Source organism: Centropristis striata, chromosome 2, assembly GCF_030273125.1.
Source record: "Centropristis striata isolate RG_2023a ecotype Rhode Island chromosome 2, C.striata_1.0, whole genome shotgun sequence".
NCBI lineage: Eukaryota > Metazoa > Chordata > Actinopteri > Perciformes > Serranidae > Centropristis > Centropristis striata.
This window is the reverse complement of record NC_081518.1, coordinates 41,747,193-41,763,078: the sequence shown is the minus strand read 5'-3', so window position 1 is coordinate 41,763,078 and position 15,886 is coordinate 41,747,193. Positions and strand designations below refer to the sequence as shown.

At 39.0% G+C, this 15,886-nt stretch overlaps 1 protein-coding gene across 1 annotated transcript; it reads left to right on the top strand.

Annotated features, from left to right (window-relative positions):
• Positions 1-482: 482 nt before the first annotated feature.
• Positions 483-11,081, top strand: LOC131982109 (kelch-like protein 23). Its single transcript, XM_059346680.1, has 6 exons — positions 483-742; positions 7,530-7,787; positions 8,124-8,693; positions 9,662-9,798; positions 10,231-10,383; positions 10,561-11,081. Exons 1-6 carry the CDS (start codon positions 483-485, stop codon positions 10,872-10,874), a joined length of 1,692 nt encoding a protein of 563 aa, XP_059202663.1. The 3' UTR covers positions 10,875-11,081.
• The last annotated feature ends 4,805 nt before the right edge of the window (positions 11,082-15,886 follow it).

Here is a 15,886-nt window from a genome sequence, read left to right as displayed (position 1 = left end):
TTTTTTACCTATAAAGACTTTCTCCCCATGTTTTTGTAATATTATAAAGTGTTGTAGCTGTTTGAGAGAAACCAGATCCATAGAAGAAACTCAACACCATAATTTAACACCACAAATGATGGTTGTATATGTATTATATCACCATAACACTATTCATTATGCATGAAGTGCTGATAAATATTTAAAGGAGCAATCCTTGATTTCAGCGGGCAACTGTCTCATTTGCACACCAAACTGAAGAATGGGTGAAAGGACCTTGGGGGCACCACAATAATTTACATCCTTCATTTCTGACACATAACCCTTTTTTTTTTCAAAACACAGAATTTAATTATAGATTATTATAAAACTTCAGAGACATCGTCATTACAATGTACATGCAGAACAAATGTAACTCTAAAATGAATTTTTCATCATCAAACTGACAAATATCCAAACCTATTTTGACAATAATGTGACCTAGCACTGTGTCTAACCTTGTAATGCACAGACAGACTACAACCACATCTCCCAGAAGATCCCAGGATCTGTACGTGTATGATTTCCATGATGTGAGCCACACTGAGGAGCTGCTGGGTGCCCTGCAAGGCTTTTATTCTGAAGGCCTCTTCACAGACATCGCCCTGCAGTGCTCCTCTGGCCAGGTCCTGCACTGCCACAAGGTGGCACTCTGTGCACGCAGCTCATACTTCAGGGTCATGTTCACTGCTGACATGAAGGAGAGGACCAACAGCCTCATCAGGTATGTATGTGTGAGTATGTGTAAGAAAGGAAAGGGCCATCATGGATGGATTATGGCAGTTAAATAACGTATATTCGATGCCCTGCTGCCATCTGCAGGCAGTCAGCACTGATCCACCTTGTGCATCTGCATCAACTTAATCAAGTACAAGTCAAGGCTGCCTTGTGTCATTATCTAAGCCGGCTATTCTCAACCTTGGGGTCCCGACCCCAATTGGGGTCGCGAGATGATTTCTGGGGGTTGTCAAATCATTTTGGAAGTCAGCTCTGTCTCCACTGTTTTAAAGTGTTCATGTGTTTTAGTCTTTTAGATCATTTAATGTCTTTTTTTAGTCATTTTGTATCTTTTTTGGTAATTTTGTGTCTTTTTTTTTGTCATTTTGTGTATTTTTTTAGTCATTTTGTGTCTTTTTTTTCGTCATTTTGTTTCTTTTTTAGGCCATTTTGTGTCTTTTTGCGGACATTTTTTGGTCAATTTGAGTCCTTTTTTTGCTTAATTTTATGTAATTTTTTGTCATTTTGTGTCTTTGCATGTTAAATTGGGGGTCGCCACTCAAAAAGGATGAGACTACTGGATCTAAGCAATACTAAATACTGAAGGACGGCACCCTTGTATGCAAATGTGTATTAATGATTGACTTAAAAACACTATAAATAACAAATATAACTATTCTGATCCATCAGTATTGTGACTTACAGCATCTTAAACACCTTGGGATTTAGTTTGAAGACATAGTACATATATAAAAGATAAGGGGTTCAAGCGAACAACCTCAGTTCATGTTTCATCCAGCCGGTTGGCTTCTGGGGCTCCAGCCCTGAAAGATTTTACAAAAGCCCTGAGTCTTTTATTTATTTATTTAAATACCTACCACTACTCTGCCCTTCCCTAAGAAAATCTAATATTCTTCTTTTGGCCTAATATTCAATTAATTAATAAATCACCAGTATGCAGTACCAGCACTTCTACTCTTTTTTATATATTGTGCACCAGCACGTCTCACAACCTGGCTTGAAAAATACTGCAAATACCAGCTGTAAATTTGGGGGCTGAGCTCCAAACTATTACTACGTCTGGCTCCGCCCCTCCTGCCATATTGTCATATTATATCAAACATCTGCTGTGCTGTACCAGCCTTCAGATGGACAATGAGGCCCTATTAGCTTGCTGACCTCTGACCTCATTGGAAGAGATGGGGGAGGAGAAAAGAGAGAAAAGATTCTTTGAGAGATCAATAAACTATCACAAAATCCTCTGAAACATGTGTAGCTGGGGTGTTGTGTTCTGCGTGACCAGCTGTTAATAGTTACCAGGGGAGATGGGTCATGACGAGAAAAGGCTGCAAGTTACCACTATTTTCCTCCATATTGTCCCCCAAAATGAAATTATTGTGAAGAATGTGGATGAACTATCCCTTAATGGATTTTAGCAGCACTTAGGGAATAATAGTGGTTACAACTTGCAGAGGTTTCAAAAGATATTGGCACATTTTTCATATCTTAACCTTTACAAACTGACCAGTGTTACAGTAATTTTACTGTATGACTTACTATTGTCCTTGTCAAGACAAAATGATACTTACCTCGCTTTGCTCTCACTGTATGTTCTTTATAAAGTGTGGATTAACTTATAGTTGAGCACTGCTTTACCTCCTGAGCTACAGCTGCCCCCTGGCCATGTTTTTTCCTCCTCTTACTTTAGTGTAAAGTCTAATCTCTGTAGATGTGCCAGAGGCTTCAAGTTTCCACATCAAACTTCTTTAAAGAATACCTGAACACCCCCCAAAGAAATTTGTCTTTGTTGCCCGTCAGCGGTTTAACATTTCACCTTGTTGTAGTGAAGTAGAGTTATACTCCAGGACCCCGTGACATCACTGTTGGTGTTGTTAATGATTCAACAGAGCACGTCTCTGATTATATTCAACAACACCAGGCTGTTGTCATACACTTTATAGGTATAACTTTTTTTTGTACTCATTTTTTATTGGTTTTCACAGGTATATGCATGTATCAATACAAACGACAGAGAATATCTTCTGAAAGCATAACCTTTGAATTTACCCTCTCTCCCCCCGCCCCTCTACATGGGAATTGAATTTACAATTACAACAATTACAACAGTTTACAAACAATAACACAGACAAGACCATTAGTGTTTCTTTATTAAAAAATCTTTAACTCTAGTAATTCCATTGCACCAGGTTTGCATTGTCCTTGGTTTGGCGGCATTTGTCCTTGCAGAGAGAAAGTTCAAGAAAAAGAATGAAAGAAACATATCAGTGTCAGTGTTCCAGCCATAAATTGTGGGGAGGGAGCTCAACCTGTACAACCATTTTCTTGGCCGCGGTCAGACCTGCAAGCCAAATTTTCATACAAATTTTCCAAAAGTTATAAATCTTGGGGCAGTCACATATTATATGCATAAAAGTCCCTACAGTATTTTGGGAGCAAAACATACAGAATGGGTGTGGTGCCTGGTCCATTAAGTGTCTAATTCTGGGTGTAAGGTATGCTCTATGAGCTATCTTCATATGAATAAACTGATGATTAGGATTATGTGAGGCGCCACAAATGTAAATGGTAAATGGTAAATGGACCTGCACTTATATAGCGCTTTTCTAGTCGCTTTTGCAACCACTCAAAGCATTTTACACTACAGACTGCGCTCATTCACCCTTTCACACACACATTCATACTGGTGGCAGAGGCTACCCTAAACGGTGCCACCTGCCACCATTGGGAATTCATTCACACACCGATGAGCCAGCATCAGGAGCAATTTGGGGCAATTTGGGGTTCAGTATCTTGCTCAAGGATACTTCGACATGTAGGCTGTGACGGTCAGGGATCGAACCACCTACCCTTCGGTTGGGGGACCACTCTACCAGCTGAGCCACAGATTTACGCCATTTTGATGTGACCCCCACTAATTTCTGAACTTTCCTAAAGTCCGCAACGGCTGCGTATCTCCGCAGTCCGTCAACACACACTGGATCCGTCTGTGATCTCGCAAATTCACGCGTAATCATGTGATATAACCAGATTTTCTACATGTATAACTAGAGAATGTCTCATTTAATGTACAAGAACAGATCATTTGCTTTCAAACAACATTTATTGTACCATATTAGTAACTTACCATCCACTCCCATTACTCCTGGAATTGTTTTCTTAAGGACGGTAGTGTAACTCAAATTGGCAATGGTTGGGGCAGAGGTTTGAATCAGAACACATAAATATTTGACCTCCTTAGTTACAGTTATAGAAGAAGGCAAGGCTAACTGACTCCTATCCACATTTAACAACATCAAGGCAGATTTTGTGAGATTTATTTTAAAACCTGATAGAGCAACAAGTTATTAAGCACCTCAATAGCTTTGGGAAGAGTTCTGTTGATCTGACATATACAGTAATGTGTCTTCGACATACATTGACACTGCATGAATAGACGATCCAATTCAAAATAGGGGAGATCTGTGTCCAGTTACGAATGTATTGTGCAAGAGGTTCTATAGAAAGATTAAAGGAGACAGGGGTAGCCTGTCTCGTGCCACCGTTTATTATAAAAATGTCTGAGATAACACCTCCTACACAAACCCTAGCAGAGGGATTTGCATAAAGTACTTGAATCATTTCCATAAACTTTGAGCCAAAGTTAAATTCTTTAAGAACACGCCATAGATAATGCCATTCGAGCCTGTCGAAGGCTTTTTCAACATCAAGAAAGAGAAGGCCACACACAGAGGGGATTTTATGAGCTTCATCCAAAATGTGTATCAGATGTCTGATGTTATCTACAGCCAAGCGGCCCTTCATGAAGCTGGATTGATCCGACAGGACAGCTTCCAGTCTACTGGCCAGCACATGTGTATGAATCTTAAGATCTGTATTAATAAGTGATATCGGCCTGTAGTTTGTGCAGTTTGATGGATCTGGCTTGGGGATAACTGAGATAAGCGCGGTATTAATATCTCTGTGAAAGTGCCTTGATTCAATGGCAAAATGAATAGCATTGAGCCAAATTGGACCTAGAATATCCACCACAGCTAGTAGAGTTGAACCAGCATCCATCTAGACCTGGGGCACGGCCTCTCTTCATACTCTTTAGTGCCAGGTGCAACTCTTCCGGCTGTTCTGCGTCTTCTGCTGACTGAGATGGAAGATTCATATTCTTAAAGAAATCTGTGCAGTTGTCTTCCGAAGTCAGCTTTGTGTCTTTTTTGGTGATTTTGTGTCTTTTTTTGGTCATTTTGGGTTTTTTTATTGGTCATTTTGTCTTTTTTTGATAATTTTGTGGTCAATTTGTGTCTTTTTTGGTCATTTTGTTTCCTTTTTTTGGTCATTTTTATGTCTTTTTTTTTGTCATTTTATGTCTTTTTTGGTCAATTTGTGTCTGTTTTTTTTGTCATTTTGTGTCTTTTTTGGTCAATTTGTGTCTTTTTTTGGTCATTTTGTTTTTTTATTGGTCATTTTGTCTTTTTTTGATAATTTTGTGGTCATTTTGTGTCTTTTTTTGTAATTTTGTGTCTTTTTTGGTCAATTTGTGTCTTTTTGTGGTCATTCGTTGTCATTTTGTGGTCAATTTGAGTCCTTTTTTGCTTAATTTTATGTAATTTTTAGTCATTTTGGTCAGAGAGATGTTTTAGTTGTTGTCTGCTTCATTATTTGTCCAAAATTCGTCGTATCAACTGAGTTTGTCTGATCTGAACTGTGAGATTGTGTTCAGTGAGCGGAGGTCACGGACAACATGCATGTTAAATTGGGGGTCAAAAAGGTTGAGAACTACTGCACTAGAGTATAGTTTGGCAAAAAAGGAACTGAAGGCTGCACTTATTTCAGAAGTGGTTGTTACTGTATCTCCCGGAGCTCTTCTGATTGGAGTGATTATTATATACCGGCTCCTTTCTTTCTGTTTTAGAGTTAGAGCTAGTAAGTGACTTGACCGACTTCCTTGTGAGTAATATTTATGTTTCGTAACATGCTAGTACTCTACCCTGTGCCTCAATAAATTGTTTAATTCAGCTTGATTCTTTTAATTCTAACTCCAGATCTTTATTAGAATTTCGTTTTTTTTTTAAGGTCTTTACATTTCTCTTCCACATTTGAAATTTGTTGTTGTCTGTTTCTCTTTAGATAGGAGGAAAATCTACTTGCATTGTTCCTAAGGCAACCTTTCATGGAGGCCCATAGGAACATTGGATTCCCTACACTGCCTTTATTCACATCTATAAAGGAGGTCAGTTCAGGTTTTAGCTGGTTAAGAAAATCTTCATTCTGCAACAATGTGGCGTTAAATCTCCATCTGGCTGCCTTGGGCTGTTTAATTACGTCAAAATGAAACGTATAATTGTTATAATAGGGTTATGGTCTGAAATATGCCTGGGAAGAAGATTGACAGAGGAGGATGCTAAAATTAGTTCGCTAGAAGTAAGTAGGAAGTCTATTCTAGAAAAGGATTTATGGTATGGTGAGTAATACGTGTAATCCTTGAAGGAGGGATTTTGAAGATCTACCAGATTCAGATCTTTTGCTAGATTACACAGGGCTTTAGAAGAAGATATCTGAGTGCACTTTGTAGGTATAACTATCACAAATAATGCACTGAAATGTGTAGGAAATCCATGTAATCGCAAGCCAAGAGAAACTGCTTTTTAGCTGTAGCTTGTATCCGTAGTAATTATGACTGGAGTGAAGCAGGAAGCGTGGCCATGTAGAAGAAATAAATTCCATTTAATTCTGAACTGATATTGAAGGGATGAAAAACATGACTTCTGTACGTGAATTTGTCACAGTTCTAGTGGTCTACCTACCTATGGAAAATACAATACATACATTATTTGTGTAACCAACACCCAGTTAATAAAAAAGGAAGTGGACCTTATTATCAGAAACACGCTTTGTACTTGAGTCCAAAAGTAATCTGATCAACTTTGCTTGAGTATGTAGAATCTCTGCAGTAAGAAACAGCAAGCTTCCTGGACGCCAAATCTACACCATTGCAGAATCAGTATGAATGTCCTAAGGGGAAATGCTGGCAGAGCTCGTTGAAGCACTTTTGCAGAAATGCAGTATGAAAAGGGCTAATGTCAATATTTTGTAGTATATCATGTGAACCATCTGTGCATATTTCTTCCCCATGATATCATACAACAGGGATGGGCAACTGGAGGCCCAGGGGCCACATACGGCCGCACCCTCACTTAAAGTGTCCCTCAGTACAACTACATGCATTTGAGCATGAAATCTTAAAAGTGTAGTGTAAACATGCACAAAATTACTTCTTGCAATTAATGTTGGTCTGCTGCTCACAGTAAGTGGTTATTTTTTATTTGCTTCAAACCTTTTGTATTCCTATTTATACTGTTAAACATGCATTTGAGCATGAAATATGTTAAGTTACTGCACTGTAAACATATTTAAAATGTTTCAGTTTTTCAGTTTCATCATATCTGGTTAAGGTCACGGTCCTATATGTGGCCCTGTGGTAGTGTCCATGAAAAATTGTGGCCCCCTCCAGCATTTAAGTTGCCCATCCCTCTCATACGAACTCATTCATGAGAATATGTTGACACAGGGGAAAAAGACTTGAAACTTTAAATCAGTGAGGGCAGCAAAATACTGTTTTTAGGCCTGGTGTTAATTTACTCTTTAACTAAAATAATATGGCTATAAAAATCTAAGTGACAATCACTTCTTTACTTGGTATTCTTTTATTTTTTGAATGACTGTTGCTCTGGTAGTGAGGAAAACTCTCACACATCATACCTTTTCCTCTCCTCCCCTTCCAGGCTGCCGGTGGTGGAAGTGGAGGTCTTGTCAGCCATGATAGACTACATCTACACCTCCAGACTCACCATTACCCAGCTGAACGTGGAGAGCTTGCTGGAGGCCGCTGACCTGCTGCAGTTCGGAGCGGTGAAGAGGGCCTGCGAGGCCTTCCTGGTGCGTCTGCTGGATGTAGACAACTGCCTCGGCATGCTGGCGTTCTCCCAGCTCCACGCATGCCTTACCCTGGAGAAAGAAGCCCGCAGGTTGCTAGCGGGCAGGTCAGGGATCAGTTCTCTCTGTTTAGAGAAGTTTTTTTGCAGGGTTGCAATTGGAAATTTTAGAACTAAGAGAAAGTGAAAGTAGAATACTTTTATGAATTGTAGTATATGAATTGCTTTTCATTACATTAAGTATTATCCACTGAATGGTGGTTTCAAAAACATAAATTTCACACATGAATAAATGAATTCAGACAAAATTGTCAGCCCTTAGATTAGTGCTCCCTTCTAGGATATCGCCCATTTTACTGATCCATTGTGCCCTGCGTTTAGGTATTTTTATTGTATGGTTGCCAAAGTCTCTTGATACTCTGTAAAAGGAACACTTTGCTGCAGGTTTCAGGAGGTGATCAAAGAAGAAGAATTTCTAGGGCTGGATCCTGGCAGCCTGAGGACTGTCCTAGAAGAAGAGAACCAGGAAGTGGTTTCAGAGGCAGTGGTCAGGTGGCTGGGTCATGACCCTGTCATCCGAACAAAACACCTCTCCTCCCTGGCGCTGGACATTGACCCAACAAAACTCAGCAACGCCTTGATGAAACTGCATGGTTACAAGAAGCCAAATGACTCTGAAAGTCTCCTTTCCATGTTTACTTTAACTCCGTTGTTCAAACAGTGCTTCATGGGGTTTAACAGGATGAGATCCAGCTCCTTGATGGTAGTAATTGGGGGATACCACTGGCGCCCTTTGTCCGAGGTTCAGTGCTGGGACCTGCTGAGCGGGGAGTGGGTGCAGGGCGTAGACATGCCGGATCACTCCAAGGAGAGCTATGCTGTGGCCTTACTGGGCTGTACCATTTATGTGAGCGGGGGGTACAGAACGAACACCACGGAGGTCTTGGATAAAGTCTGGGAGTATAACAGCGATTCTGATTCTTGGACTGAAGGGCAGCCCATGTTGAATGCCAGGTACTTCAAAATAAGCTTTTTTTAAATGAACAAAACAACATTTGAACATTTGAAAAACTCAACTGCAATGTCTCTTTTTCTGACATCCAAAGACCTTGTTGTGAGGATGTCATTAGTGTTTTACATTTTACACTGTCATGAGAACAAACCTTGCATCCATGAGTCGATGAGATGAGAGGTGTAATTCAAGCATTAAAATTAAAAGTTCTTTACAGGTCATAGATTTTTTATACACTGCAAAAAAAGAAAAGTTGGGTGAACTCAAAATTTCAAGGCAACAAACTTCGATAAAATTTTAAGTTGGACAATTAAACTAAATATTTTAAGTTTTGTTTTTGAGTTTGCTCAACTCTGAATACAGATTTTTGTCAACTCAACTGTAAGATGTACAAACGTATAATTTTACATTGTAATAACTTTTAATCCTTACTTCTGCTAACTTCTGCAATGTGCTGAATTGGCACGATTGTAGCTGTAACAAGCAGCCCGCTCGAATCAGTTAGCCGCTAGCATCAGTTAGCCACTAGCTTTCGCTAATGACCGAATTTCACCGCTTTCCCGCATTTCACAACAAAAAAATAAGAGTTAGCAGAACTATTGTCCCTTGTTGTGAACCCCAACTTAAAGATATAAGTAACAACAACTCACAAACTTGTTTTTGAGCAGACAACTGGCTTCCTTTGTTGTGCTAACTAATTGCCCTTAATGTCAATAATTTATATTTCCAAGTTTTACCAACTTAAATCACTGTTTTAGGCCAAAAAATACAAGTTGGCTTTTTTGCAGTGTGGAGTAATATGAAATGGTTATTAGAATTCTTGAATAAATCTACTTGCTCCCCACCACTGCATTACTGCTCCAGTATCATCTGAACACAAAAGTTGTGGTTTATTTCAATTTTGACAATACTCAGGTTTTTATTCTGATTAATAAAACACCTTGTAATAACAACAACTGCCCCTCTGCAGGTACTACCACTGTTCTGTGGCCTGTTGTGGCTGTGTGTATGTTATGGGAGGCTACAGAGGAGGTTCAGCAATGCCACAGACTGAAGTATTTGATCCACTGAAGAGGAGGTGGATGGCTGTTGCTGATATGATCCAAGGTGTGTATCTACAAGTATGACACGTGTTACAAATGTATGTTGTTTCATGTAGATTTCATATTCACGTGTCACCAGCATTTGTATAATGAAATACAATATCACAACCAAGATAATCAAAATGTGGAAACTGATGAAACTCTTGACTGTTGAAAAACTTTAACAAAATAATTATGCAAAATTGGCTCAAAAGGTTTGAGAACAAACCCACAATATCACAATTAATTAAACTGCTCAGACTTGGCTTTCAATGAATGACGGGTGCCAAAAATGTGAGGGATAATGCTCGATGAGGTCTGAAAATGTTCCATACAGTCTATGGAGTTCTTTGGTGTGTCTTTTAGTGGATAACGCAAGAATGTGTAGTACATAGGCAAGAAACAGAAGAAGTCTTTTTTCTCCAAAATGTTAAACTATTCTGTTTGTTTTTTGCAGGTGTAGGGAACGCCTCTGCAACCATGTTGGGAAACAACATTTATGTTGCAGGTGGCAGTTATGGCTTCAAAGGCAGCTGCAGCTACAACAACATCCAGAGTTACAAGATGGACATCGACCAGTGGAGTATCCTAACCACTTGCCCCCATCCAGGTAGTTATGATATATAATCTAATCATGAGATAACCAACTCCTCAGATATAAAGATGAGGCCACACAAGCACCAAAGCATTTGCAAGTGCCGTAAAATGAGCTGTTCCCAATTTAACATTTATGACATAAAAATGCTTGGTAAAAACCCAATTATTGTCATGTCGTTGCTCCCTGCAGAGTCCGGGATGTGCCTGGTGTCTTTGAACAGTAGTCTGTACCTGGTAGGGGGCCAGACCACCCTCGCTGAACGCTTCGACCCAGACATAGAAGAATGGATCCCGCTTGCCGGCATGAAGGAGGAGAGGATGGAGTGCGGGGCGGTGGCCATGCTGGGCTGTGTGTACGTCACTGGGGGCTATTCATGCTCCAAAGGGACCTACCTGCAGAGCGTGGAGAAATATGACCCTCACACAGACACATGGGACATAGTTGGAGATCTGACAGAAGCAGCACGTTCGCATGGCTGTGTCTGTGTGTATAATGGCATGTAGTGTAGAAAGACAAAGATACTGCATCATTACCTTTCTTTTGGATTGTGGTGCCAATAGGGTGAACGAGTTTAATAGCTTCCAGTTAGGCAGTGATGTACCAGCCTGTGTGAGTTTCATTGTTGTATATTTAGTCCTTCTTTTTTTTAACTGCCTCCTCCAAACCAGCAGGGAATACTAGAAAAAACAAACTGGAAAGGGAATTTTTGAAGCTCACATAAACATTTAATTACCTCTGATGGTAAATATAGTTGGCATTTGGTAATACAGATATTTATTTAGTGTAAAATCGATCAACCAGTTCCTCTTTGTTTAAGATTAGTTTTTGGGATTCTTTGCCTATCAGATAGTACAGCTGAAGATACACAAAAATGAAGTTAAGTTGAGTTAAGTTAAGTTAAGTTGGACAATTCAACTAAATATTTTAAGTTTTGTTTTTGAGTTTGCTCAACTCTGAATTCTGATTTTTGTCAATCAACTGTAAGTTGTACTAACTTATAATTTTACATTGTAATAACTTTTAATCCTTACTTCTGCTAACTTCTACAATGTGCTGAATTGGCACGATTGTAACGCCGCTATGAAATGTCAGCTAATGTTGCGACCACAATTTTGAGTTAGCATTGATACGCTTATGGCTACTCTTGTAGCTGTAACAAGCAGCGCGGCTAGCATCAGTTAGCTATCAGCATCAGTTAGTTAGTTATAAGAGTTAGCAGAACTATTGTCCCTTGTTGTGAACCCCAACTTAAAGATATAAGTAACAACAACTCACAAACTTGTTTTTGAGCAGACAACTGGCTTCCTTTGTTGTGCTAAATTACATTATTGCCCTAAATGTCAATAATAAATATTTCCAAATTTCAACTTAAATCACTGTTTTAGGCCAAAAAATACAAGTTGGCTTTTTTGCAGTGTACTGTGAGGCCCCCCAATCAGGACCTCTAAAGCTCATCAATTAACACCTGAAGCTTTGAATGTAGCTATGTATATTTACATTTTATGAAGAGTTCTGAGAGATCTAACTCTTAGCAAGAAAGTGAATCCCCTTAAAGTTTTAAATTGTGGAGAATGGGTGGCTGTGGCCCTACAGTCCAAAAGTATGGTGTCTGAGTTGGCCACAGTGTATAGGTGCACCATGCAACATGAAGACTGCATTAGATATTTTCCCCCTGCTTTAAGTCACCTCCTAATACTGTATAAATCATGGAAACAGTCTCTGTGACATCGCCCATAGGTTTTTATAGAGCCATTGTGAAGCTCAGTGTGGGTGGCAGTGCCTGACTCTGTTTAACTCCTGGCTAATCCAGAAATGTGCCGAGGTGGAGCTTGGGTGGAGTTGAAGGGGCTGAAGGAAGCCTGGTTACTGAAACACACCACCTGTAATGGCACCACCTGTCACTCAAAGGGGCCATGCATAATTATTCATAACTTTAGGCGGTAATAGCATTCAAAAAAGTGAGCTAAACAGAAATTTGTGATAGAAACCAAATCTGTTTTTCTCTCAGGCAGTAAACATGTTTTCTTTCTGCTGTAAAGTTGGGCATTTTAACGATGGGGTCTATGGGGATCGACTCACTTTTGGAGACAGCCTCAAGTGGCCCTTCAGGGAATTGCAGTCACTCACCCAACTGTGCTGTCAACCAACAACCTTTTATTGTGAATGAGCAAAGTTGATGCATGGCTACTTTTTTTCTTGAACTCAATCTGCCAACTCCTGACATTTTTTTTTACCTCTAATGTTTTCTAACCTTTATGTCAGTTCTGCAAATGATTTTGCCACATTTCAGATACACTCAGAGAATACTGTTGGCTGGTGTTTTAAACATTTCCTGGGGTGGGAAAAAATCCAATCCAATATTTTCACAGCAGACATTTTAACTTGTCATAGCAGGAAAAGTGCTGGCGTAAGTAATAACATTAATGATGGTTCAGTTCAAGCATTGATCCAGTGAGCCATGACTGTGTCAAATCAGCCATCATTCATTTTATTTGAAGCACACCTGTGCTTCTCACCACTAAAAAGTGGCCTATTAGAGTTAAGTAAACAGCACTATAACATTTCTTGAACAGCAGCCACAAGTAGAAATGAAGGAATAATAGTAAAGGTCAGTGATGTTTCAATTAAGCTTTATAAACCAATTGTTGTTTTTGTTGAAATCACTAGATGTGCTCTTGGTTTAAAGAAAAAGGCTCAAGAAATGTCAAGTGTGCTTCCACCCCTTGTTAAATAGAGAGCACCATCTAGTGGGCCCAGGAAATAAAGAAAATGGTTCATGAAGCTTCATTTGTCCATCACTCGTAAATGATGAAATGTAACAGCAGTAAAATGCACTGCAAAAAAAAAGCCAACTTGTATTTTTTGGCCTAAAACAGTGATTTAAATTGGTAAAACTTGGAAATATAAATGATTGACATTTAGGGCAAAAATGTAAGTTAGCACAACAAAGGAAGCCAGTTGTCTGCTCAAAAACAAGTTGGTGAGTTGTTGTTACTTATATCTTTAAGTTGGAGTTCACAACAAGGGACAATAGTTCTGATAACTCTTATTTCTTTGTTGTGAAATGCGGAAAATCAGTGAAATTCAGTCATTAGCGAAAGCTAGCGGCTAACTGATGCGCCGCTGCTTGTTACAGCTACAAGAGTAGCCATTAGCCTATCAATGCTAACTCAAAATTGTGGTCGCAACATTAGCTGACATTTCATAGCGGCGTTATAATCGTGCCAATTCAGCACATAAAAGTTATTACAATGTAAAATTATAAGTTCAAAAATCTGAATTCAGAGTTGAGCAAACTCAAAAACAAAACTTAAAATATTTAGGTTAATTGTCCATCTCAAAATTTTGTCGAAGTTTGCTGCCTTGAAATTTTGAGTTCACCCAACTTTTCTTTTTTTGCAGTGTGATGTGGACTACAACTGTCAACGATTGAACTCAAAGTCTAGGTTTTCATTGATAAATAACAGAGCCATTCATGATCAAATGTTAGACACATAATTCAAATTTTCACAAATTAGATATTTTCTGTCCCAGAAGCAGAAGCACACATCCCAGGAAATGTACTTGTTTAATAGCCAGTTAAATGCACTGGCCACATTCCAAGCACAGTGTCAGACATTAAGTTGTGTTGACCTATTTTAGAGCCTACAATAGAAACATTTGTTGGGCCAATAGGAAGCTACCATTGTGCTGCAACTCTGACCAATTTACCCCCTGCAGGAAGACATTAAGGACTTCTGTGTATTTCTGTAGTCATGCATATATTTGGTAAATATCAACTTATTTGTTTTACGCTATGTTACTTGTTTTTCCAGTATTTATTATCACCATTATCATTGTTAAACCCTAATACATAGGCAAACAAATTATCATGCAAAAATATCAGACATGTGAAATTGGTGGAATAACATAAGTAGAAATGCACATGGTTAAGAATGCTTTTTTGACTCAGATTCAAGGCTGAAATACATAATAGAGGAGACTCCAAGAGCAAATGTTGTAGTGATTTACTTGGATTCATTCATTTATTTATGTGAGGGAAAGGTTCATGAATGAATCCCTTGTTCATAGCTACCTTGTCTCTTAGTTACTGCTCTTACTTTTCCTCTGGGCTTCAGAATGTTGTTATGCAGACAAACAGACAGAACTTGAGGCTCTTGTTATTTGCTCAGTAAGGTTAAAATCAAACTCAAGATTGTTTCTGCCTCAAGAAAAGCTCATCCAATAAGGCCAATCTGCTTGCCAGGCTCTGGTTTCTGGGTATCCTGAAGCAAGTTCATCTAGCAACTCCTAATCAATTTAGAGTTTTATCTATTCTGAAACGGAGGCTTCTGTGTGTGTGTGTGTGTGTGTGTGTGTGTGTGTGTGTGTGTGTAGCTATTTGAGAGTTAACAAAGTAAAAGAAAGACAGATGAAAACAGATTGACAGGCAGCCCAGCAGATAGCGATGCAGACAGAGACAGACACAAAGGGACAGTCTCCGGTCATCTGTGTCTTTCTACCTCACCCTTTATCTGAACTCCTGAATCACAGAGAGTTTCTCTCTGTACAGTCCTACACTGATCATCACAGAAAAATAGCACAATCCAGAGGAGAGTAATACCACTTACATACACTGCAAAAAAACCAACTTGTATTTTTTGGCCTAAAGAAGTGATTTAAGTTGGTAAAACTTGGAAATATAATTTATTGACATTTAGGGCAAAAATGTAAGTTAGCACAACAAAGGAAGCCAGTTGTCTGCTCAAAAACAAGTTTGTGAATTGTTGTTACTTATATCTTTAAGTTGGGGTTCACAACAAGGGACAATAGTTCTGCTAACTCTTATTTCTTTATTGTGAAATGCGGGAAAGCGGTGAAATTCGGTCATTAGCGAAAGCTAGCGGCTAACTGATGCTAGCGGCTAACTGATGATAGCGGTGCTGCTTGTCACAGCTACAAAAGTAGCCATTAGCGTATCAATGCTAAATCAAAATTGTGGTCGCAACATTAGCTGACATTTCATAGCGGCGTTACAATCGTGCCACTTCAGCACATTGCCGAAGTTAGCAGAAGTAAGGATTAAAATTTATTACGATGTAAAATTATAAGTCAGTACAAATTACAGTTGAGTTGACAAAAATCTGAATTCAGAGTTGAGCAAACTCAAAAACAAAACTTGAAATATTTAGTTTCACCCAACTTTTCTTTTTTTGCAGTTACATCTCTGTACTTGATTTTACATTATTGCAACAACATTTATGAGAAAATTAAGAATGCAGTTTTTGTTTGCCTGTTTTTCTTTCTTTGGCCGTGTGGGTGGCATGTCACAAGGATGGCAATGTTGGTCAGTTGATTGGTCGGTTTACCACTTTAATCCAGACCATGAAGTTGGCATCATCAGAAGGAAATATCACAGGAACTATTAAACAGATGACTCCCAACTTGTACACCAATGTACAATGCCGCTTTACTGTCTGTATGAAATGCACCATTGTAAACCCATCCATGGCAATATTAGAGACTTAGAGTAAAG